Below are 25,055 nucleotides of genomic sequence, written 5' to 3'. Positions count from 1 at the left end.
AAAATGGAGGGGGTTGATTCCTTATGCGAGTACATATGGTAACCAAATTTTTCTCTCATGCGGTTTCGGTTCGAGTTTCAACTGCTCTGTGCCCCAAAATTCCATGTATGTCACGTGAGGCATGAAAAAACCACAATGCAATCGCTGCGTCAGCATTTGTTGTCACTCTAGCTCTTGAGGCAGGCTGGCATTGTAGTGAATTAAAGTGACGAAGCAGCGATTATATCGGTTTCTTCGTGCCTCGCATGACCTCTACACAACTTTGATGTCACAGCCATCCTTTGGCTTTGAAACCAAAACAGCTTCACAAAGAAGTTCAATTACAAATTAATTAGTGGCTTTAGGCAAATATCATGTGTTAAACCATGTATACTATAGCAGAACCCCTCTATAGTAAGGTAGTTCTGACCAGTGAAAATATTTACTACATTTACTATATCAGGGCCTTTACTACATCAGTTGTTGGTGATGGCATGGCTCTAAGTTCTCTGGATGCTCACTAAGCATGAAGTGTCGGTTTATAAAAGAAACTTGGAAATACCTTACCTCCTGTTCTTATTGTCCCCTTATATGATGATTATTTATTTACAACATCATTTATGGTTTTGTTTGCAGGGGGTTTAAGATTCCAAAGCGACTCAGGCTATGAGGGACGCCATAGTGAAGGGCTCCGCAATTTTTCACCACCTGGGGTTCTTTTGTGCACAGACATCGCACAGTGCACGAGCCTCTAACAATTCACCTCCATTGAAATGCAACCGCTGTGGCCAGGACTGAACCCCCGTCTTTCGGGTCAGCAGCCGAGCGTCATAACCACTAAGCCACCACAGTGGTTACGACATTGCTTGTCTTGTGCAAGACAAGACAACATTTAGACGAATACAACATGGCAACAAAAATAAAGCGAGTTTGATTCCATGTGGAAACCAAAGCTTTCCATTATCATGGCATTGTCTTCTGTGGCTTCAGTGTCACTTTAGAGGCAGTAGTTAAGAAACGTGCACGACAAAGTCACAGGCTGCAGAATCGCCTCCACAGTGCCGCTGCACCTCCGCTTCTTGCCGCTTCTTCCCTATTATTTTGTGCTGCTGTGCTACGAACGCACACCCTTTTCTTACCTTTTCTAGTCCTTACTGCACATTTACTGGATTTCCTTTCTCAGCAACGCATGCCGCCTTCTTTCTACATTCAAAGCCAGCCTCACTTTTACCATGCATGCCGCGTGCTTTGCCTCACGGCCTCAAGATCTTCAAAAGTTGGCTTCTCCTCGCAGCTTTTGAGCTTGGTAGTAAAGCCACCTCAAAGGGGGCCATTTTATCCTACTCGGGTATTTGTATGCCTCGCGATCCTTGACTTCGTGCATGCCACAATGGCATCATTCCGCGGAAGGTACATCCCCATGGCCAGATGCTCTTTACTATAGCTGTTTCTTCATAAAAAAATCTCTACTGTAACCCCCCAAAAAAATGTACAGTCATCAAAGGAAGGCAAAATGGGACCGCACCTTCACTTTACTATATCCGAGTTTTTACTATAACAGAGTTTACTATAGAGGGGTTCTACTGTAATGCCGTATGCATCATGACGAAATAGAAAACATGCACCCAGAATTAGGTGTCTATACTCCTTTAGGTGATGGAACTAAAAGATGCCATGTTCAAATACAAGCACGCAATGTTCTCGTTTGCAAGAGCATTTCCTTTTCAGTACCGCTACAAGTGTGAAACAACAGCTTCCAAACCTGTATGAACGGCTTACAAGCACATGAAACAGCATGCCTGCCAAAGGTGCCGCCTCATGCTTGTAAGAGGGCTATTCAAAAAGTTTTGCCCTCTGGCCTGTAACTTTTCTACCACGTGATGGAAGTGAATAATTCCCCATCCAAATGAAGGTGTAGAATGTACTCTTTTGTGAGAATATTTCCCTCTCATGAAAGAATAGTCGCCCCAGCAGTGGCTGCGCACTATCAACACTGGTGCATCTGCAATGCTGCCAGATGATAACGAGAGCATGCGTTCAACACCCATGGTGCACTACACTGGTGAGTGCTTTGTCAGACGCAAAGGCAGGTGAGGCAAAACGGCGGCCCTCATTCTTCTGCAGCAGAATGCAGAGACCAGTGCACCAGCAGTGGAAGTGCACCACCACTAGTGGAGACCCCCTCGAATAAAAGCGACCGGGAGAAAGAATACTCTCAATTTTCATTTGAATGCAGTACCTTACAATTCCACCACTTACAAAAAAAGTTACAGTCCAGATGGTGACACTCACTGAACAGCCTTTGCAATGCGGCCCTTTTGATGAACCAGCAATTTCCTGCTTACAGCAAAGAAATACAATGAAAACACTACCATCTTACACTTTGCTGCACACATAATGGTACCATTATGCTGCATTAACTTACTTTCTGCATCGGTATTCTTGATAGACCAGCACTTTTCTGTTAACAGCAAGAAAGCGAATAAGGTGCTATCATTTTTATTCTTAATGTTGTCTTCAGGCTTATACCTGCCATCAGGTGTTTATCAAATGAGACTTTGACGAAAAAATTTAATTTCTTTGCGCGCTGTGTAATTAGGCGGCATATATCTATTCAAGGTTGCATGCAAAGATGGCAATGAAATTAGGTTTTTCCGCTAATGTGTTCCAAAAACTTTTGGCAGCAGATTCACATGGGTCACTCTCAAGGTAGCACTTGCTATTCAATTATGCTGGCACAATATGCCTGCAAAGTTTGAAATTTCCCACAAAGCATATCCGGTAAACTTTGTCACACTGTAGCATGAAGAAAACGTGGGCACCTTAATTCCTGGATGAAAAAAGCAGTGAACCAATTCACATTTTCAAACACCTGCAGAATGTTGATGATGATGATGATGATGATGAATTTTAATTACGCAAAGGTAGCTTCGGCCAAAGTGTGCCATGGCACACGGTATTCTTTCGTCTATGCAAGGTGGGGTCAAAGACCCATGTTCAAAGTGTTTCGCTCCAAAGGAGCCAAGCATACAGCCAGAGGAAAGCTTATACCCACTGTATCACAGGTGGGCACCCCACTGGGGATCGAACCCTGCACCTCCCATGCGTGAGGCGGATACCCAAACCACTAGGCCGCCGCTGCAGTAGCAGTGTGGTGTGTGGGGTGTGCTGTGCTGTGCAGTGCAGCATGTAGTGTTGTGTTTAGTGTGGTGTGGTGTGATGTAGCCTGATGTGATGTGGCCTAGTGTGACATGGCGTGTGATGCAGTGTATGGCGTGGTCTAGAATGAGGGGTTAAACCATCTCGAAGCGACACATGGGCTATGAGGAGCACCATAGTGGAAGGCTACGGATTAATTCAGACAACATAGGGTTCTTTAACATGCACTGTCGTGGCCAGGATTTGATCCCATGACCTTGGGATCAGTAGCCGAATGACACAGCACTGAACAACCGCGGAAGGTACCGAAACAGTCTAAAGGCACAGCATAGAAATCCAAGACCAGATTCTTGTGTGGTTGGCTTTGGCTGACGAGACTGGCTGTAGTCATGACAGTCGCAGCACCGGCCAATCAAATAAGCCAAAGCCAACCACGCGAGAATCTGGCCGCAGTTCTACACTGACAAAAATGCACAACCAATAAGGCGGACTACATGGAAAACCAGGTGTCAGTGTCGCACTGTCTGCTCTAGCTTCCAAGGAAACAAATACTGCAGGAGACTGACTTTTCGGACCCCAACAATTCAGACTTGCGCGATATTTCTGATTTCGTTGAGGAATCATCGCACACGTTATAGGAACATGTACATATTCATGACCGATATTTCAGACTCTGTGCAGTCCAAAAGTTCAATTTGTGAGGCTAAAATAAACACCAATAATACTGCGGAAATCGTTTTTTGACTGAAAGTTAATTTTTTTGGCCTAATATAGACGTGAGCAGACATTGCTGTCACAACCAACAGACTCTTCGCCGCATCAAAATTCTGTAGCTTAAAATAGCGTCTTGTTAAAGCTTTCCCTGCTAAATAAAGAAGAAGCTAATCACAAGTGTCTACTTTCTCTCACAGGAGAAACTGTCACAGAGAGGGAGGAGAGGAGAGGGGGGGGGGGGGGGGCAGTCCTGAATGTGGGCAGAGCTTCACTGCAAACTGAGATGTATCTGAACATAATACCGCATTTACTCATGTAATGAACCCAATTTTTGAAAAGTTGACACCAATTTGGGGGTGGGTTAAATACGCAGAGAAAAAAGGTTGACATTTTTTAGAGAGTCGAAATTTCATATCATGCATCCAACCCACACTCCCACCTGCCCGTCTGTCCGTCCGTCCATCTATCCATCCATTCATCCATCCATCATCGACAAAAGCACGTGGTCAGCCATGTTCATGTTAACCCAGCTGAGCACTGTTCCTGGCCCTGAATGGTGTGTCGCTAGTGTTTTCTTTCCCAGCCACTTTTCTTTTTTTGCTCTCGCCTCTGTGCATCACTAAGCATTTTTTCACTTCCATCCGCGTGGTTCCAGTCGTCCAGTGCACCTAAACTGTGTGCTCGTCACGTGCCATTCCACGTTTTGTGCGGTGAAGCCTTCTCACAAGCGACAGCGTTGTTTCCGAGGAGTGTGACGTGGTAACGGTGCAGCTCTACTACGTTGTACCATGAAAGATGCGGAAGGCCCTCACAATTTTGGAGTTATAATTCAATGCTCCCGACTGCACGCACACAGTAAAGCATTGATGGAAACATGAAAAATAGTCTATGCCGCATCTCAAAATGCACAACCTTGCCCAGTCTTTCACCGAATAAATTTACTGTGCTACAGGCAGTTCACAGCTTTTCCAACGTCATTTGACAACTCGAACCTTTGGCTAATTCAAACATTTTGCACAACCATTTCCCAGCCTTTCAGTCTGAGCTCCATTTCCCAGTCTGAGCTCACCACAGCTGAGTACACCAGCTTGCAAGTCCAAACCTTCGTACATAAGCAAACCTGTAGACCAGCCCACAAACCCACGCTTACAGAAGGCAGTCGCACAACTTATTATCTGAACTATTCGTGATGAGCACTTTTTTTAAAGGGCAACTGCATCAATTTTTTGAGAATTTTGCGATATTCAAGGATTCAAATCTATATAGGCTGTAAATAAAGCATGCCAAGTTTTTTTTGCACTAGCATTTAAAATAGTGATGTAATCGACAACTGAATTTTGCACTTTTCCTCAAAACACCAGAAGTGTGGAGAAGTTTAGCGTGACGTCACAGAAGATATGATTTAAAATTACCGCTCCCATCAGCCACATCCTGCCATGCCTCGTTGGATGCTGCCAAACAACGTTCGGCGGGCTTTACCTTCGGTGGCATTTGTTTTTTTTTCCTTCAAAGCAGGTGTTTATGCGTTGAACCAATACCTTCGATGCAATGATGTCATCATGTGCCCCCAATGTGGCGTTGTGCATTGCAGAGAAGCTTGAAGGCAGTCTCAATTTTAATCGGTGATTACACCAACATTTCAAACGCCAGCCCAAAAGGACTTCGCATGCTTTACCTGCAAGTTGCCCACATTCAACCATTTTAAGCTCGTCGATTTCTAAAACCTATGCAGTTGCCATTAAACAGTAAGAAAAAACCATAACATGTTAACACATTGCATTTTATCAGTATGCCCAGACATATTTCAGGCAACAAAAACTCGACTTACTTTCCAAATCGGTCATCTTGGTAGGGAGGCGATTTTCTGTTCATTGCAAGAGAACAAGAGACCATGGTATCACCTTTGAACTAACCGTTTAAGACTCCTCATCACTAGACTTACTTTCTGAACCAGACTTCTTGACGCGAATAAAATAATCGGCTGGCAAAAATGTAAAATAAAATGCTGCAATAAGGATACATGAGCTACGCACACAACTACAAACTTCTTCCTTTCCGATAACTGTACTGCACTTGTACTGGCCAACAGGTGACAGCACATCACATGTCACTACCAAGTGCAAGTAGGGAAGCAGAAGACTACGTCAAGATGCAAATACATTAATGTGCCACACTGCAGATTAAAGAAGACGTGCTATACTCAGGCTGGTTTGTAACATATCAGTGCTAATGCATGCTGAAAATGAGAGCAAACACTACCATGAGTGATGCCTTTGAGCATTCGTAAAGTCTGCACGATATAACTGAGAAAAACAGAAATGACCACTATGTATGGGAATGGCTAACTAAAGGTAATAAACAGAAATTGACTAGAATGTACACCCTTCACTTTGGTATTGATGTTTTCTTTGTAATCACTATCTTTCACATTTGCCATGCATTAACAATATAGTCAACAATGAAAAAGTGATGAAGTCTTGCATGTATGCTACAGACACTGCAAAGGTCCCAACAGCTTTGAATCCCATCAACCCACAACAAAGTTTGTGCCGGCTAATTAAAAGATACTCCAGTGAGAAAAACAAGCTGAAACAGCGGCAGACAGTCAACATTTCAGGCAGACAGTTCAAGTAATGAAACAACACCTCCAGCAAATGTTCCAGAACTGCCTTAAATGTGTCTCAGAATGCACCCAACTGGAATATGAAAGCTGCAACATGATGCGCCAACAAATCCCATCCTGATGGGAACACGGATTATATGGGAACACGAATCTGAGGCCCTAAAAGCATTCGTCTCGCACCTTAATTCCTTCCACTCTAGCATTAAATTTATCATCCATTACTCTACAACGCAAATCAATTTTCTCAACACTATTGTCCATTTAGAAAATAGCAAGCTTAAAACCACACTCCACAGGAAGCCTACCGGCCGACAGCAATACTTAGATTTCACTAGCCCTCATCCAAGACACTGTAAGCAAGGCATAGTTGTAGGACAGGCAACGCGCCTGAGAAGAAATGTACCGATGACGATGACTATCTGAAACTCCTCCACTCACTAAAAAACACCCTAACCAGTAGGAACCATCCTCAGAACTCCCTTAATAATGCTTTAAAACGAGTAGTCACTCTAAAACAAGGCGAGGTACATAAACACGAACAAAAGCCAACAGTGAGTGGCCTCCTGCACCTATAACAAAATGCTCGAACGCCATTCCGCACAGAAACAATATTCTGCGAAAATACCACCCTATATTAAATGGCAACGATCGTCTGAAGAAAATATTTCCTGACGCACCAAGGGTAACATACAGATGCAATGCAAACCTGAAAAGTATCCTAGTACATGCTAGGCGTGATAAGATACCCCACCAGCCCATGCTCTCGATCTAGATACAAGACATGCAAGCATTTACAAAGCAACACTACTGTTAGAAGCATTGCAAGCGACTTCAGCTTTGATATAAAGATTAGCTTTAACTGCGCTTCATCTACATGCTTCAATATTCCTCGTCAGAAACAACATATCGAAGAAACCGGCCAATCAATGAGTGCCAGACTAAATGGTCACCAAGCTGACACAGCAAGGAACCTACAGAAAGGCAATGACGGGACATTTTAATCAATGTGGTCACAACTTCGATGAATTTAAACTGCTCATTCTTCAATCAGGCTTCAAATTTGCAAGGGACAGAAAATACAGAGAGGCATACCTAATTCACAAATTTAATACCTTACGACCAGCAGGGATTAACATGTCCAGAGGAAACTTAAAACCTCTCAGGTACATTCTGGCACTGGCATAAACAGGTCTTGTAAATGGTCAGAGCATTTAACCAGCACTTCATACCGCCACTTATCGTATCTTTCACCATGCCCTTCCGCCCCGACCCGTCCTTTAACCCCTCAATGACAATTTTTTTTTCTCTCTCTCTTTGTTCAATTTAGTCTTTAGCCTGTGCCCGGCTTCTCTTGCCACCATTTCTCAGGAACACTTGGCTTCCCCATTCCCCTCACCCCCTCCTTTCATGCTTTCTGTGAAATCGCCCCCATGTTTTCTCTTTTCCTTTATTTTTTTTATTTAGTTTTATTTTTTCAATGGTACTTCGTGCCTCCATGCTGACTAATTCCTTATCCGAGTTTTTCAGGTCAACGCAGACAGTCATACCAAGCCAGCTGTCGTAGCTGGACACACAGCCGTTCAAGCCCACGCTCGCTCTCTCTCTACGCTCCACTCCCCCAGATTCCTTTCTGCTGAGCTGGCCTTTTTCTTTTCAGAGTGTTGCAGGTGAACTGGTTAGTCAACCTTAAATAGCCACCATGCCTGGACAAGATTCAATCTTCCTATCCTAACGCCATTCCCACCTCACACCCTCCTCTCCTTCCTCCTCGGAGGGATAAGCCTATTTAAACCCTGCCAACTTTTGCTTTGCTCGAACAAAGACAAGTCCGCTAGTCGAAAACTCTGGCAAGCACCCTGAGGTTTCCCCTCCCTTGTTCACTTTGTGGTCACCCTAGACACGTACAGTGGGTGAGAATTGAAATGCAAACATGAACTAAATCACTACATACCTCAATGCATTATTAGCATTATTACAGGAGAGAGTAACTTGATACTGCCATGAAACTTTCGTACACTTGTTTCCAATACTCTTTGTTTATTGCTGCTTGCAAGCAGCCTTATCACTTTCTGTTGCCTACATGAAATGTGACCAGACACCTCTGGAACAGTCATGGTCACATGCAACAGCCTGTACAATGTTTGGGGCTGTTCTCAATGTTTTAGGAAAGTTATCTTAGGTGCTTCACTAGCGTCGAGCAATCATTACTCTTCAGTCTGATCTTCAGTCGAAGCCCCTCAAGCTTTCAATGAATGCAGCCATGCCCCTGAACATGACCCTGGCAAAATCAAATGGCCCTCAGCGTGCATGTCAAATGTTTCAAACTGTGGTATGTGTGCTAATGGACACCAATGCTCAGATTCTTTACCTTTCTTCGTTTGCTCTTGGCTTTTCTATGTGTCGGGCAAATGCTTCTCTAAGAGAGGGGTAATGCCGCGAAGGTTAATTATGTTTGCCTTTAATGTGCTGGCATTAGAGCTTCCATTAGAGTAAAAAGCTCCAGTGTTGGCAGCGTGCAAAACCTTGGGGAAGGAGGCCAAGTGGAGAGAGGGAAATGATCAGAGGAAGAGGGAAGGAAAGAGAACTTAGGGAGAGGGCAGCGGGGAAACGGAGAGAGGTCGAGTTGGTGGGTTTTTTTTATTTTATCACTGCCTGCATCAAGTCTTCCTATTTTTCTTGCTATGCAAGACATGAGTAGATCATTCTGGAACGATCACAGTCACACTCTGAAGCTTCTGCCATGTCTGGGACGGTTCTCCATTTTAGGCATCTTGTCTGGAATATTTTGCACTCTTCAAACAGACCACAGCCGAGGCTGGACAGCATGCTGACCCCAACAACTGCCCAATGCATGCATCGTTGCCACTTACTGACAACTTACTTTCTGTATCGCCTTTCTTGAAACTTTTTGCTAAATAGTAAAGGAAGGAAAAAAATGCAACATGCAACTGCTTAGTCAAATCCTGCTCAATTCTTGCACATGTTCTGCTAAGTGGTAGCGTTGCGCAAGAGCACTGCTACCCCTTTTTCAGGGTGTAAAGCAAACTCGCATCCTTCTCCTCATCAGCCAGTCTGGTGGGTCATGGCACGAGAAAATGAATCTGCAATATTCTGCAGGAGGCCTCCCAAGCATGCAGCCTTTCGTGCAGCAGCGCCCATATGCTTTGCCTCAATGGCCAGGTCTGTCAAGAAATTGGCTTTTCCTCGCACCTGACAAGCCTGTTGGGTGAGCTCACTGTGGGTATCTCAAAGAACAGGGAAGAAAATATTCGCAGTCAGCTTCCATATATAATATACCAGATGCTTTCTAAAGCAGGTGACCAAAGCAAAAAAATGCAAATTATATTTGTGCGAATCCGGGGCAACAGTAATTTTGACAGATGCCAGTATTGTAGCTCATCCCATAGAAGCGAGTGGGCCCATTGCTGCCAGAATCGTAGTGACAGCCTGCTTGAGCGGATGTGGGTGCAAGCATCAAGGCATCAGCACAACTTCGTTCATCACCAGACTGTATGCTTCAAGAGAGTTCTGGTGGTTAAAATAATCAAATTCCCACCATTCTATAATTCACACTGATGCCTACAAACACATTACCATAAAAAAAAAAGAATGTGGCTCTTAACATAAAATTCTGTGAAAATGCTAAAATCCACGATTTTTAATAGGACCGTGGGAAACTACGGGCCTTAGGCATAAGCTCACTGAAGAAAATTTCAATGCAGCATTATAGCAATTTCTCTGCAGCAAGCATGTATGTAATTTTCCTAAATCAAAATACCTCCAAATCCGCATCAAAAACAATACAATAACCCCTCTTGTTCAGCTCAAACACTACCACTGGCAAATCAATTCTCCTGTCAGGTGTGTTCTGGATGTACAATGAGGCCCGAACAATATGGAGCATGCTTCAGTGATCAAATTCCTGTCATGCTTCAACAAGCAAAAATTGAGCAGTGTCTTGTTCACACTGCATCATTCTTCTTCTTCTGTTGCTTTTATTCGCACCAGTGGCGTGTTTAAGACACTGTTTCAGACATGCCAAGACACTGCCCATTTTCCCTGGTCCATGTTTGGCATGAGACCGGCGAGACTGGGCGACGCGCGGAGGTTTTATAAGAGACCGTGCGGTAGCTTTCCATTCCATGACGTCAACGAAGGAGGAGTTTGTATACGCCATCCAACTTCTGTGTGCTCAGGCCACCTAGGATGACATCATGGAAAGTTCCGCCATCCCCGCTGCTGCCTTGCCACACAGACTATGTTCCCCTTTATCCATCAAGTAACATGGCGCTTGTCGTGGCTATAAGATTCCGTATTTACTCCCCACAAGAAATTCCCGGGTTCGTGAATTTTTTTTTCTGTGTTTTTTTCTGTGTGTGCGACGCAGAAGGACCACACACAGATGGCTGAAATTGCTCCCCATGATCAGTAATGCCAGCGCATTAATAAGTGACAAGTTTGTATAACAGAGTGCATTTCAAAACAAAGCTGGAAAGAAGCCTTTTATGAAATGCAGGACCAGTACAATGAAATTCCTGGCACCTCACTTATGCCAAAACTCCATAATCTCAATTTTTCTTCGCTTTCGCGACTTTAAGTAAACAATGGTTTACTATAGATGTGTGAATATTCAATAATTTTGAATATTCAGTCAAATAATAACCATCGGTGTGCAAATACTGAAATTTTCAAATTTCGAATCGAATACGAACATGAAGAGAAAAAAAGGCTTTGAATACTGAATATCTGTTCAGTATGAAAAGATATTTCAGAAAATGACACACGTAAATGCTATCACTCGTGTATTTCTTTTTTTTAAACCGTGCATGGTCTTTGCAACAAAGATAGACAAAACTAGACCGACTCAGCACCATATAAAAAAAAACTACAGAGGATGTTTACTACATTAGAACCGGAGCGAAAGCACAAATTTGTGCTATGTAGAAGAGGACAGTGAGCAGGCAGTGCCGCGGGACGGAGCAGATGGAAGTTGATGAAGACGACGCACTCCAATGCACAGCGGGACAGTGTGGTGCAGTTTAACACGACGCGTGTTGGCTGCAGCGATAGCCTAGTGGTCTCCCTGAGCAGCCCTTAAAGGGGATCTGTTCGCTCAGCCGCGAGTTGGACTCCCAGTCATGGATATTGATTCAATTTCTTTTTCTCTTTTTCATGGTTTGACCTCTAACTTAGCCGAAGATCAAATTTACACAGTCCGCGATTGAAGCCCGAGGTCCCGTAGTGAAGCTTTCGCTTCAAAAAAAAAAAACAGAAATGCAAAACAAATACTTGATTAGAAAGCATAATAGTATCCAACCTGTAGTGTGATCTTGCAAAATGAAATCCGTAAAATGACACGAGTGGCAAGTGAAAAAAACATGATGACTAGTAAAACCTCATAATGCAGAGTTCAAGGCACCGGAGAAACAGCCGGATTATCCGAAGGTCGATTTGCTGAAAATGCGAAAATGCTATGAAGCCACATGAGAAGGCTCCAAGCATGGGCGTCCGGAAGGGGGGGCAGGGGGGGGCGGTTGCCCCCCCTTGGAATTACGGATATTATTTATGCACTAGTAGAAAACAACTACATAGCTGCCGCCTCCCCCATAACCGGCCATCGGGTGCACCCCCCTGGAAAAAGTTCTGCGGACGCCCTTGGCTCCAAGCCCGTGAAAAAAGGGACGCGTAATCGAGGCTCCACCATAGTCTGAAAAATTTTACAGAAAAATGCCAGTCCCGTGTAAGGGCAAGCACCCCATCAAAACAGTGGAAAAAAAGTGCAGCCCTTACACGAGTACTATACAGTTGAACCTCGATATAACGAAGTCCTACTTGCAGCCGAAAATTTCGTTACATCGCGAATTTCGTTACGTCGAGGTTCCCATGTTTCAGCTGTCAAAATAAAGTATAACTGGTTCAGGAACACTGCTTGTTGATGGGAACTTGTAAATCACTTATTGAGGAAATACGCAAGAAAATCGAGTAATAGTATCGCTAACAAGGGCACCGGATGTTTTTTTCCACATCAGGAGCATAATGAGTGATAGCAAACACCGCGACGGCATCATTTTTCTCCGTGTGCGCATAGCAAAAGAACGAGCGCAGCGCCTAGTACTGAAAGCCGCCACAAGATGTCGCTACTGGTATCATCATCATCAGCATTGAACATTTGCAGCCGGGGACGCATCAGAGAAAAATAAAGAAAAATGTTCGCACCGCTCATGCCGGCGCGATGGGATTGTGCTCGCGGCGCGGTTATACTCCGACGTAGCGCGAGCGCACGTGCGCGCGCGGCACGGCGACGTCACGTCTGCGAAACAGCGGCGCCCGATCGCCAGCGTGTTCGGCGGCTACCGGCGCGCTCTGACGGCGCCCGGCGCGGAATGCAGCCGGCTGCATTTCGCGCGGGCCGCGCCGAGAGCGCGCCGAAGCCGCCCACCCAGAATGCACCGCGCGCGCCTCCCACGCCACGCCTCCCCTCTACCCCCTTCGCCACTCGCCTCCTCTGCCAGGGCACGTTTTTTTTTTTTTTTTTTCGCCGCTCACCCATTTTAAAGGTACGACCACACTAGCTCCACGAGTTTGTCAACACTGAAGACTTTTTTTTGTTGTTGTCTACGAGAACATCACACGCAAAAAAAAAACAAAAAAAAACGAACGGACGCTGCAAGAAAATTCCGGTTTGCGCTTTCACGTTCAGAGTCTACAGCTCGCCAGTGGCGTCATGGCGCGGCGCGTCTTGAAACTTCCATGCCGCGGGCTTTGTATGCGCACGACAGATGGCGCGGCGGTACGTTCTCGCAGATTCCTACACTGCCGGCAAAATTGGCGCGTAAAAGGGCAAATACAAACTGCGTTTCGTCTCGGCTAAACTTTTAGCTCTCATTCGATTGTCAAGGTAGCTCCTGGCACATGCATGCGATGCGCAAGGACTTCGTTACATCGAAAGTGCGGAGCAAAATTACTTCGTTAAATCGCGAAAAAAAATACATGGTTTTCAATGGAGAAGTGATTGGGAAATGAAAAAAATGCGTTACATCGCGAATTTCGTTACATTGAGGTTCGTTACATCGAGGTTCGACTGTATATGGTATCAAACCTGAAGAAGTTGTTGGTGGCAGGTGTTCAAGGCTGTGCAGCCATCCCAGTTTGACGCATGAAAAGGGATTCTGGGAGTGCCGTCAGGAGGAGCATCACTTGCAGGGGCGTGGCGCGCAGTTTGATGCAGCGAATGTTCTACCGAACGTGAGTTCAATAAATGCGAACTATAGTGCCATACCTTTGCATGGAATTTTCAAGGAGACAGTCTGACTATTCGATACGAACAATTATTATATACACCCAGGACTGACTGCATCCAGACAAGCTCAGTTTACTGCAATTCTTTCTCGCACTCTTCTAGCTTTCAATATAGCTACAAATTGTCTCCTACTGTCTGAAAAATGGCAAACAAAAAGTGGTTCAGCAAAGTATCCTTGCGGGGCCAAGTGCCAAGCAAGGTGTTTACCTGTCCATCTCCTCCTGGGAGTGGGCGAAGGTGCAGTGGGCCCCCCGGGGGCAGGAGCCCCGCTGGGCCACATCGCGACACAGGCTGGTCTTGTAGCGGGGGCCACCCCCGGGGGCATGGCCGGGGCTGCCCCCGTCTGGCCGGCCGCCCCTGCCGGGGGAGGAGGGTGCCCCCCCCCCATTGGCCCGGCGGCCACCAAAGGCCCCCAGGAAGGCCACCAGTCCCTGCAGGCAGGCACGGGCTGCCAGCACACACCGACTGAGCTCCTCCCAGGTTGGTGCGGCACCATCTGCACCCGTGGGGAAGGAGAGGAGGTGGGGCTTGGCGTACACAGATTCAGAGAACCTCCTACAACCTGCTATGATGGCCCACTCTGCTACAGAGCAGAAGGCTGCAAGTTCCAAGCCGACAGCCTAGTAGTTGCGACAGCCTGACTCTCATAATGATGCACACCTGCTTTAGCATGTCTGTCAATGGCACTTTTTTGAAGCAATGAGGTAGACACCTTTACTGTATATAGTTCAAATCATCCAAAAATCATATTAATGAAGTTCAAATTAACAAGCTTCCACTGCGATATCATTGTGCCATACATGAAAATTTGTGCACCGATTTGCAAATGCTGTGAAATAAAGCACAGCTTACCTGCATATAGAATATCTGTACATCAGTTATTCAGCACTGACAGTAGAAATTTTAAACTGACTGCAACATTTTCACAATGCTACTCGAGCACAGGGACAAAAAAGGAGAAATAAAAGCACATATTAAAAAAAAAAAAAGTCCCATCAAATACAGTTGATCCTGAATATCAAATTCGAAGGTGATCGCAAAATAGTCAAATACATAAAACACAGCAATAAATAAGTAAGAACACAGTACACCAGTGCTGGAACACACATTCTGCAGCGACGTTACCACGCACTGGCATACTGGTAACGCACCACTCCATCGGGTGCATAGCCTGTTTCACATAGGAGGCTGACGACACCTAGGAACTAGCCACTGCCTACCATAGGAGGCCTAATCATGTTACTCATACCACATGAACACAATAATCTTTCACAAACATTAAGGTGCAGTTGATTTTCACTGCGCCCTTCAGCAGCAAAGTGAATGATGTACGTCTGACAAGAGCCACCAATAGCTTTCTATCATCTAGGTTAACTTCACCACACAAAAAGAAGTGTACTGAACACTGGCTTCCCCGCATGACAGCAGTGTTGCGAGAAAAATGGGGCTGCCACACTGAAGGCTACCCACACCGCACATCATGTTCCTCCAGCCGCGCAGTTTTACAGCGTCTTCACATGGCTAGCAGTGCCAGCAGGGCCACACAGCCAATGTGGCCTCAGTGTGCAAAAGTGATTGCAGAAGGGACCAAGAGAAGCGCCATTTGCAGGGCGCTTCTCACGCCATTCTCACGGCGCTTCTCACGGCACGCCATTCTATACATATGGATTAAATTTCCATCAACAGGAGTTCGATAAATGTGTTCAGTAGTGCTATACTTTTGCAAGAGATTTTCAAGGGGATGCTTTCACTGTTAGATATGGGCAATAATTCAATATATCCGGGACTGACTGTTGTGGCAAAGGTAACCATCGATGGTTATTCAAAAAGCTCTACTGACATGTTCATACATTATCTGGCTAAGTGTAGCCTGCTTTAGACACTGTTTTATGGGCCTTTAGGTGTATTTGCATCATTTGTAAAAAAACTGAATGATGATTGCGCAAACTGGCAATGTAGAAAATCATCGCTAGCTGGCATGCAATAACGACTGCACACTGAAAGATGCAGCCCATGCAGGATGCCAATCAGGGTCCCTGCACCCACCAACCCCCTTTTCCCCTCCACACTGAGCTACATGAATGTGAAATGACTACGAACATAAGCGTGCCTTTTTTGAGAAACTTTGGACTGTTTTTTGGGAAAAGTTAGTGCGGGGCACAAAGCACAGGTTTTGTGCATGGAATGGTTAAGTGGTGGGGTGGTCACCACTACTACCGCAAGTTGCTTCAGCAACATGTCCCGCTAGGAACCTTAACCCACCTAGACTGACTCAGGCCACTCAAAGGCAACAACACATGGGCTCCGTACTATCTCAGCGCAATCCACTCTGAAATGAGCCCTGCGCAAACTGCCCAGCACCCTGTTGGGCTCCTCACCTGGCTCCCAGTGGGCAAGGAGGTCAAAGTGTGGCCGCAGGGCAGCCAGCCGTGCGGGGTCCCCTGTCCGCTGCAGTGCCAGCGACAGCTCGTGGACGCTCTGGGAGAAGGACTGTGGGCTCTGCAGCTTGTCCACCAGGGACTGCATGTGCGACCGGTGGGCCGCATCCCCGTACAGCAGGGACGACCACTGCTCGGGTGCAATGCGCAAGCCCGCCTCACTGGCAATCTGCACAATCTGGGCGTCATGCTCCCTCCGGAGGGCCTCGTAGGTGCAGAACTCTTCCTTGAGCTGCATCAGCGACGAGTCGCCCTCCCGCTTGGACACCTGCAGTGCACACCCTCTTTTTGTCAGGACCCCACCAGGCGGGAAAAGATAAGCACCAACCTACATTCAAACCCCACTGCCCAGAAGAACCTGCTGTGCTACTAAGCTACTGAGCACTAAAACAACACACAACTGGCAAGCTTTTTAATAAAAACCTCTTTGGTAAAACAACAAAGAACAAGTCACCGCTACATTAACCTCCAGACAGGCAACAAGAGAAGCCACCCCCACGTTACAGTGGCTAAGATGGGTAGTGTGCCAACTCTAGTAGTTCACTGTTCTCCGCTTCCTGACACCAAAACTGACACTGCGGTCAGAGCGAGCCCTGCTCCTGTGGTGCGTAATCTGCTACTTGGGCCATTCTTACACACCTTTCCATCGGAACAAGCAGATGCCGAACCACCTCCTTTTCGGGCTGTTGCAAACCAGTTCCGCTGCCGCTTCCATTGTGCTGAAGCCAGGTGCACACAATAGCCCAGCGAGCACAGGAAGCGGTTATTGGAAAGGTCTATAGCAGCCTCCAAGAGCTCAAAAATACTGATTTTCTAACTTAAATACAGTCTTACAAAATGATTGTTTACTGAAATAGACATCAAACTGTTATATGTTTGCTACATGAGCAGAACGAGAGAATGGTGAATTTATATCGTCTTCGAAACGCAGATTGCACAGTAAGCTGCACTCACAACTGTGATGCTTCTCACTGTTTTCTTTACTTAATTGCAATGACTGAGGAGTGAAATAGAGACCACGCATAAGGCTTTGCAAGCACAAGCTCAGCATCATCTCGGACCAAGTGGCACCATTTGTAAACAGGCAAAAACCAACAGGGATACCAATTGCTTCGCATTGCATTGTATCTTGGACTTTTAGCGCGGTATTTTGGATTTCTCTGAGGAACCGTCATGCGCCTCAAAGGGACGTGTACACTCTCACAACCGACAGATACCGCATAAACGCATGTAAGGGCCGCACCTGTGTACAGGCTACACCCCGTTTTCCCTAAGAAAATATTTAAAAAAATAAAAGATCGGTGTAAGAGCCACACCCAAACTTTCCACGACCCACACAGTAATTGCCTTTGAAATGTACACGCCGTGTCCTCCGTGACCAGCTCCGGCTGCGAGCAACGGTCTGCTTGATTGCAGAGGTCACACACGTGCCTGGCCGATCTGGGGAGGAGCGCACGCGCCAAGGAGCTTACAGGTGCTGGCCACAAATGGCGCCTGAGGCCACGAGTCATCATCATCATTGCCAACTTTTTCTTCTGCCGCAAACTCCCGCTATTCATATCGGTATCACCAGCTGGCTGTCAAAGGCACACGAGTTGTGGTTGTGGTTAGTTCACCGCAGTTGTGGCATTCGTGTACTGCCACCGAGCGTCACAATTTTAGCACGATGGACAAGCACCTTAACGGCAAGTGTGCAGTGGGCAGGAAATTCGACGTGACCAAAAAGTACATCCGAAAATGGCGCAACCAAAAGGATGCATTGAGGAACACATGCTGCAAAAAGCGCGCTTTCCGAGGCAAGCCATGCAAGTTTCCCGAATGGAAGATGAGCTGCCCCGCTATGTGATGGAAGAGTGGAACAATGGCTATGCGTTGACAGCGGACATGCTGCGCGACTTCTTGCGGGATAAACATGCACCAGAGCACAGCACCAGCTCCGAGTGACTCCGTGAGTGACAATTGAACGTAGAATAAATGCCGCTCATTCCCTGATCACTGTGTTTTTGCTTTAAAAAAAATTTTTTTAGAACATCGAGTGTACAGGCCACACCCTGAAAATTGGGCCTCCAATCTGGAAAAAGAAAGTGCGGCCCTTACACGCATTTATATGGTATTTTGGACTCTGTGGAGTCAAAAAGTTCACTTTTTCAGACTAAAATAGATGCCAGCAATGCTGTGGGGATCATTTTCATCCGGAAGTTTGTTTTTTCGGCCTAATATAGAGGCGAGCGGGCACCACTGTCACAACTAACCGGTTCTCCGCAGCCGTGAAAGGGTGGCATCGAATTTAAACTGAGTCAATCGGATGGACTGGATAGGATAGGCTAAGCTATTTGTAGTTTATCGTAGCCACTTGAGATAATGACATGCTCTTCACTGCCGTCAAGATGGCCTACACAGACCGTGTGATCGCAATGAAATGGATAGCTGCAGCGTCCACCATGGCTTGGACGACAACACCTGCGGTGCGGGGCAGATGGGGGCAGAGTGCATTGGCAGGTGCTCGCCTCTGCTCGCACCATCCCGTGGGTTACCTCTCTTGGTCCTCGCGAATGTTGCTGCCACATCGCAGTGGCTGGTAACGTGACATGAGGTGATGCGGCCACGATGAAAGCATGACTGGCCCAGATCGCTTGCAAGCAGAACGTGGGAAGCGGCGAAGTGCGTGATTTTGGTTTTTCACTGAAAGATAATTTTTGTTTTAATTTCACTGGTTTTTCAGACTGTTCAATTATTGAGACCATTTTCCGGGTTCCGCCGAGTCCGAAAAATCAGTCAGCGGCTGTATATCATGCAAGCCAAGGGTCGAAGATTTCACTGTTTTCAGAGCTACAGGATGCAGAACTATTTCACAAACTGAATATTACACTTCATGCTAATAAGATGTTAAAGCCGCACTCAGTTATGAGTGAGCGGCACTTCGAGGAGCGCTTGATCAAACGTCACTCCACGCACATAAAGTAGGTAATAAACTGGGAGGCGATGAAGATTCTGAGGGGAATGTGTGCAGCTGACAAATGAGCCCTATTCCTTCAATACAAATGACCGTGCCCGCCTACCTCTGTAAAAAATTCCTGCGAGAATGAGCAAAACTTCGAGGAGGTGCCGGCCAGTATTATGGTTCTCAAGCTACGGCTCATGCTATGACTGCTGCACTGCAGTGCAGCATTTTTATTTATTTTTTCATTCTAAATACCGCTACCATGAGTGCGTCACAAAGAATCTGCTCGCAACACATTAAAACAAAACAGTGTGGACTTTAGCTTTAACACATGTGAGCAAAATTATTGCTTTAAGGGGGGACACTGGTCTTGAAAAAAAAAATTTTTATTAATGAAGTCACAGTTACGAAATCTTCAGGGCGTATGTATTTTTGCGTGCTGATTCTAAATATGTCATTTAATTTCATTTAAAACAATTCCTTCAGCACTTATGCACTTTTTATGCTAGTATTTTGCGGAGAGTTTTGAAGAAAATTTGCTGCGGGACACTCGCTGAAATGTATGCCATTGGGTTCTCTTGACACCAAGGAATACAATAAGGGTGAAATTGTCTTCCTGCCTATCATAGAACTTAAGTTATAGAGTTTTGAAGTTGTCGCTTCAGAAATGAGAAGGAAAATGTGTATTCCTGTGTGTGAAGTGGCAGCTTCAGTACCCTATTACTCAAGTTCTATGAGAGCCAGGATGATAATTTTACCCTTATTGTATTCCTTGGTGTCAAGAGAACCCAATGGCATACATTTCAGCAAGTTTCCTGCAGCAAATTTTCTTGAAAACTCTCCGCAAAATACTTGCATAAAAATTGCATAAGTGCTCATGGAATTGTTTTACATGAAATTAAATGACATATCTAGAATCAGCGCACAAAAATACATGTGCCCCGAAAATTTCATAACTATGACTAAATTAATAAAATTTTCTTTTCAAGACCAGTGTCCCCCCTTAAAGGGGTGGAGACACCAAATTTGTCGTTCGCGCGTTCTTAGTTTCAAACGTTTCTTATGGCTCCAGGAAGCATGATACACACCCAAAGATTCATATATTCACAGTGAATAATTTATTATAGCATTTTTAGGTGAATGATTTTCAGTTTCGGTTTCGGAACGCCGAGTTGTACAGTGACGTCACAGAGGGGGAAGATCAACTGCTTCGCTTGGTCACGTGGACCCACAAAAGTTGTGACGCACCTACTGCTGCATCGTCTGCTTTCCCACACATGCGCTGACCAGCGCATGAAAACAAACTACTGCACGTCTAGTCCCAGCAGCTCGGATTCTGACAGATCTGATTCCAATGAGTGAGGACATCGACTTTTTTTTTTGTTCGCACGCTAATATCGCCTTCGCGGATTCGCGTGAGGATGCGAAACACTTTGCAAAATGCCAGTAAGCATCGCTGCGCCGCTCTACCGAAGCTGCGCCCACAACCGGTGTCACACTGTGCTGCCGTGCAGCAGTACCTGAGCGCTGCTTGGGATGGTGTACAAATATCACAATAAAAGACGAGATCGCCTTGTTATCAGAACTGCCAGCTATACTCGAGCAGCGACAAAGTATGTCTGCTTATGTTGGGAGCTTTCGGCAACGGCACCGCTCGCGGGCGCTCCGGGCGACGAGCTCTGCTCTGCTGCTACCTGGCTGCCGTGGTCGTCGCTAGGCCTATAGCCTGTTTAGCAAGCGGCCGGCGCTTCGGAAGTCGTCTGTGCTATAATAAAAGGCCTACTTTTCACAAATAGCTGTAGTGTTAACAGAATCATCTCACAATAAAATAATAGTATGGTCAATCTCCTCGACACCTTCGGCAGCGGAGCTAGCGGGCGCCAGGCGAGCCGGACCCCAACGTCGCGCCAGCGGCAGCTGCTAGGCGCGGTTGTGAGAAAATTGCTCATATCACAGTTGTTACCTCTACCAGCAGCTCAGTATTGGTCAGCGATCCTCAAAAATAACACTTTTTTCACATTTCTTGTCCCATGGTTTATTATTTACGTCAAGAACACTCTTTAGCTCGCTTTTATGACGTCGGCAGACGGTATCCAGGCTGACCTACCGGCCGGCAGACTCGGCGTACTTCACATCCGCACAAGAAAATACAAAACAGCCATGCTACCAGAAAGGATGCTTTCTAGATTCGAGATACGACAGCATGACTGTGCTAAAAGTGGATCTTTAGGCAGCGACACTGCCTGCGGCAACGCCGGCCGACGACCTGCGCGCTGGTCCCAGACTGCCCTAGTCGTCGCTATGCCTAGCTGCTTTCGCATATCGACTCCGCAGCTGAGGGCGCTTCGGGACTGGCCAGCGCTCAGAAACGTGCTCCGCTCGGCACCCCTTTACTGTGAACTCGTCCCATAATAAAAGATATGTTCGATTTCCACGACGTCTTCAGCAACAGAGCTAGCAGACGGCAGGCGATCCGCACCAGGTAGCAGCAGCACAAAACCGCTGATGAAATTTGCTTGCATCGCAGTCATCACTTCTACCAGGAACTCGGTATTTGCCAACGATCGTCAGAAACGATGCATTTTTGATATTCATATATCCCAGGGTTTGCTATGAACGTGAACAAACAATACTATCGCGTTCTTCAGATGCCGGCGTTCGGCACGAAGACTGGCGCAGACCGCCCGGCTCCAAGGAGTGCGCCCTATGTCATCATGACGCTGCCGCTTCCCGTCGTTGTTGCCGCGAGCGGCCCGCCGTTGACATCTAGCAGGCCGGACGCAGGCAACGAGCTGCAATCGGACGTTGCGACGCTGTTCGCAACGGCGCGCCGCAAACCGAGCGAGTGGCGGTTAGCAGCAAACGCGGCTAGCTGGTGCGTCGACTGCGCTCACGCGGCTGTGCCCCGCTCATCGTACGTCACTGTATTTTGGTATGACGTCACTAAAACTTTAATTTTTCTGCACCCCTTGTGACGTCATGGTTGATGGCGCTAGCGATGGGTCTAGATTGTGAGAGTGAGCATTTAGGTAATCTTTGGAACCGAATTAAAATATTTTTTAAACGTTTGTTGCGTCCAACACCTGGCCTTGAGTGCCCTTGCATACATAGGAATCCCATAGCAGGCTTTTTATAGCTTCAAAATTTGGTGTCTCCACCCCTTTAAGCAAGAAACAACAGCACACTGTGTCAATCATTTCATTTTCAACGCATCCATCAAAAGAAACGTTTCATTTTTCGATTGCTGGACGCTTTTTTAGCAAGGAACAAGTTCCTCACAAGATTGGCATCCAGCAGCACAAACAAAAACTGAAAGTGCAAGTGATGTGGAGATCAACGGCACTTCACACTCTTTAAAACTAGACTGTTTCTCAGTGTGTTAGTTTCCTGGGAGAAAAAAAAAAAAAAAGTGCCTCCTGTATCTTCTTTGAGAGCTACAAGTGAAAGCAGAATAAGGTATAAGTGTAGCCTGTTCAACCTATTTGCATCTAATATTCTTATACGATCATGGTTTTAGCTGGTTCCCATTCTAAACTTTACTGGTCTTAAGGGGGGACATGGGTCTTAGAGCATTTTTTTTATTTACAGATCAAATGCAATGCAACTGCACATACAGTCAAGCCCACTTATAACAATATTCAAGTGCCATGGAAATACCATTGTTATAACCAATAATTGTTATAACAGGGTTGTGCCGAAAAAAAAAGAAAGGATGACAAACTTCAGAGCATTTATTGACAGTAAATACCCAGAGGGGTTTGATTGTTCTAATGCCTGTAAAAGCTCGTTAAATTGAACTTCAGGGAACCGGAACAATGTTCACCATTCACCGATGACCAAAGCACCGCCATCACTGCGCCACCGGGAGCTTCGCGCACCTCCACGTCACAGGAATCAAGCCGGCTTTCCGGAAGTGATTCTTGCGGGAAATTCAAGAAGCATGCAGAACCAAGGGTGCTGTGACAGCTGACAAGCGAAAAAAAAACGCGCTGGCTGCATGCACGCGCACTGCACCGACTGATGGGGGGTACGCATGGCGTGCATAGCCAATGCAGCAATGCAGCAGCTCTCCTGACGCGATGACGCCTGCCTCTTTCGCTTTCGTGGCGTTGCTGTGCCAGCTTAGTCCATTGGTCGGCCCCACACATGCACGCTTTTGTGTTGTAAGCATGGTTTTGCTGGTGTGGTTGTAGCATTTCCTTCTTTTTTTTCTGTAATGGTTGACACTCAATTACCAGATTTAATTGTTATAACCAATAATGTGCCTTGACAGCATTGCTATAAGCAGTTTATTTTACCATAGAACACAAGGCAAAGCTGATGATGCCGTGACTGACCATTGTTATATCCGATATATTGCTATAACCAGTATTGTTATAAGTGGACTTGACTGTACTTATCCAGTTTTTTCTGCTGATTTCAAATATGCAATTTGTTTATTTCTAGGCCAATTAGTTCCTGAGATATTAATATATATCATGCCATTGTCTGCTCAAACAATAGGAAATAAATGGGCCACCAGAAATTTAATTTTAATATGTGGGTAGTTACTACAATGTGTGAGGGATGCAACGCTGGAAGCAGTTCTCAGTTTTTTGTCCGTGTGGACAAATGGGCTTAATAGTTAGTTTCATGTGTGACGTGTTTTCTGGCACTGTATGTCTGGTTAACTCACTTGAAAACTAACTAACTAACTAGCTCAAACCATGCACCAACAAATCCGCTAGGTGAAGGTGTGCTGCCTATTCAAATCACCCGGAATATTTGCCTACACTAGAAACTATAAAACAGCACATATGCAAATCATAAATGACTTCAAAAAGTCGCATAACAGGTTCTCGAAGGCTCCACTGCACACACAAGAGCAGACAGAAGTAACCAAAGATCATGCTCCACTGTTCTAACTGCACCCATCTAGCATGCATTCGGAGTGCAGGTGGGCCCATGCATGACCATATTAACAATTCTCGTATCCAGTATATTCAAGCTTAGCTTTGGTCCTGTCAACACAATGTGTACAGTCAAACGTCAATAATTTGAACTCTGACAATTTGAAGAATTTCTGAGGTCCCATAATTTATAATCTAAATTTGACCGGATAATCTGAAGCAACTGCGTGCACCAGCCCGGTTAACTCGAAGATCTCAGGTGCTATGAGAGAATGTCCGATCCCGATTTCACTGCGGACTGTAGAGTGTTGGCCTCTCGGAGCAGCGAGGTGGTGTTGCAGAGCAATGTCGATTAGTAATGCCCATGCTCACTACGTGAAGCGCCCCAGCTCCAGTACTCTCAGCACAAAAAGAAATCTGCATGCACCTGTAGAGGAGAAGACGTGCTTTACTACACGGTTACGATCGGTTGCACTGATGAAAATTCGTATTGCGCGCCATTCACCCGGCTCGTTCGAGCTGCTGGTTGCTTCTTCGGATGAGCAGTAGGTAGCAAGAAGGCAAACTTCAGATTCCGATAATCTGAAGTTTGAGAAGGGACGAGACAGGAGAGTTGTAAGAAAGAGATAGGAAAGTAAAAGACAGAGGGCAGGACAGGAAAAGGAAACTACCGATTTCCCCCGCTCGGGTCAGGCCAGATGTGCCGTCTACAGGAAGCTGGGCCCAAAGTGATGTGTTGCCTCCGCCGAGGGGCCTTAAGGGTCCAAACGCTCGACATCGGCTCAACCCCCAGGATCCCCTTTCCCCCGCACACGGCGATGCCACGCACAGCTAAGTGCAGGTGCTCGGGTCCGTGGTGACGCACTCCTCACCACCATCCCTCTGCAGGAATGTCCCTGCGGATGCTCAGGAACCCGTGGTATCCCAGCTCACCAACATCTGCATGAAATGCAGATGCCCCTGCGAGGGTGCAGCATGTGCTTTTCTGTATTTACATTTCATGTATTGAATT

General features: G+C 46.1%; 1 protein-coding gene across 7 annotated transcripts in view; it reads right to left on the bottom strand.

The window, feature by feature from the left end:
- The window catches only part of roq (RING finger and CCCH-type zinc finger domain-containing protein roquin), a 99,793-nt gene that overhangs the window by 57,799 nt on the left and 16,939 nt on the right, over nt 1–25,055 (bottom strand). For 5 of the 7 annotated variants that reach the window (XM_089584854.1, XM_089584853.1, XM_089584852.1 and 2 more), the window contains exons 5-7: nt 16,154–16,481; nt 13,983–14,271; nt 5,681–5,716 (exon numbers count right to left, since the gene is read on the bottom strand). In XM_089584854.1, coding sequence (XP_089440980.1) covers nt 5,681–5,716; nt 13,983–14,271; nt 16,154–16,481 — 653 coding nt within the window. The remainder of the gene's footprint in view (nt 1–5,680; nt 5,717–13,982; nt 14,272–16,153; nt 16,482–25,055) is intronic. The other 2 variants (XM_089584856.1, XM_089584858.1) reach the window with 1 other exon arrangement.

This window comes from Amblyomma mixtum, chromosome 3, assembly GCF_055824585.1.
Source record: "Amblyomma mixtum isolate Tamu chromosome 3, ASM5582458v1, whole genome shotgun sequence".
Taxonomy (NCBI): domain Eukaryota; kingdom Metazoa; phylum Arthropoda; class Arachnida; order Ixodida; family Ixodidae; genus Amblyomma; species Amblyomma mixtum.
This window is presented reverse-complemented; position numbering and strand designations above follow the sequence as displayed.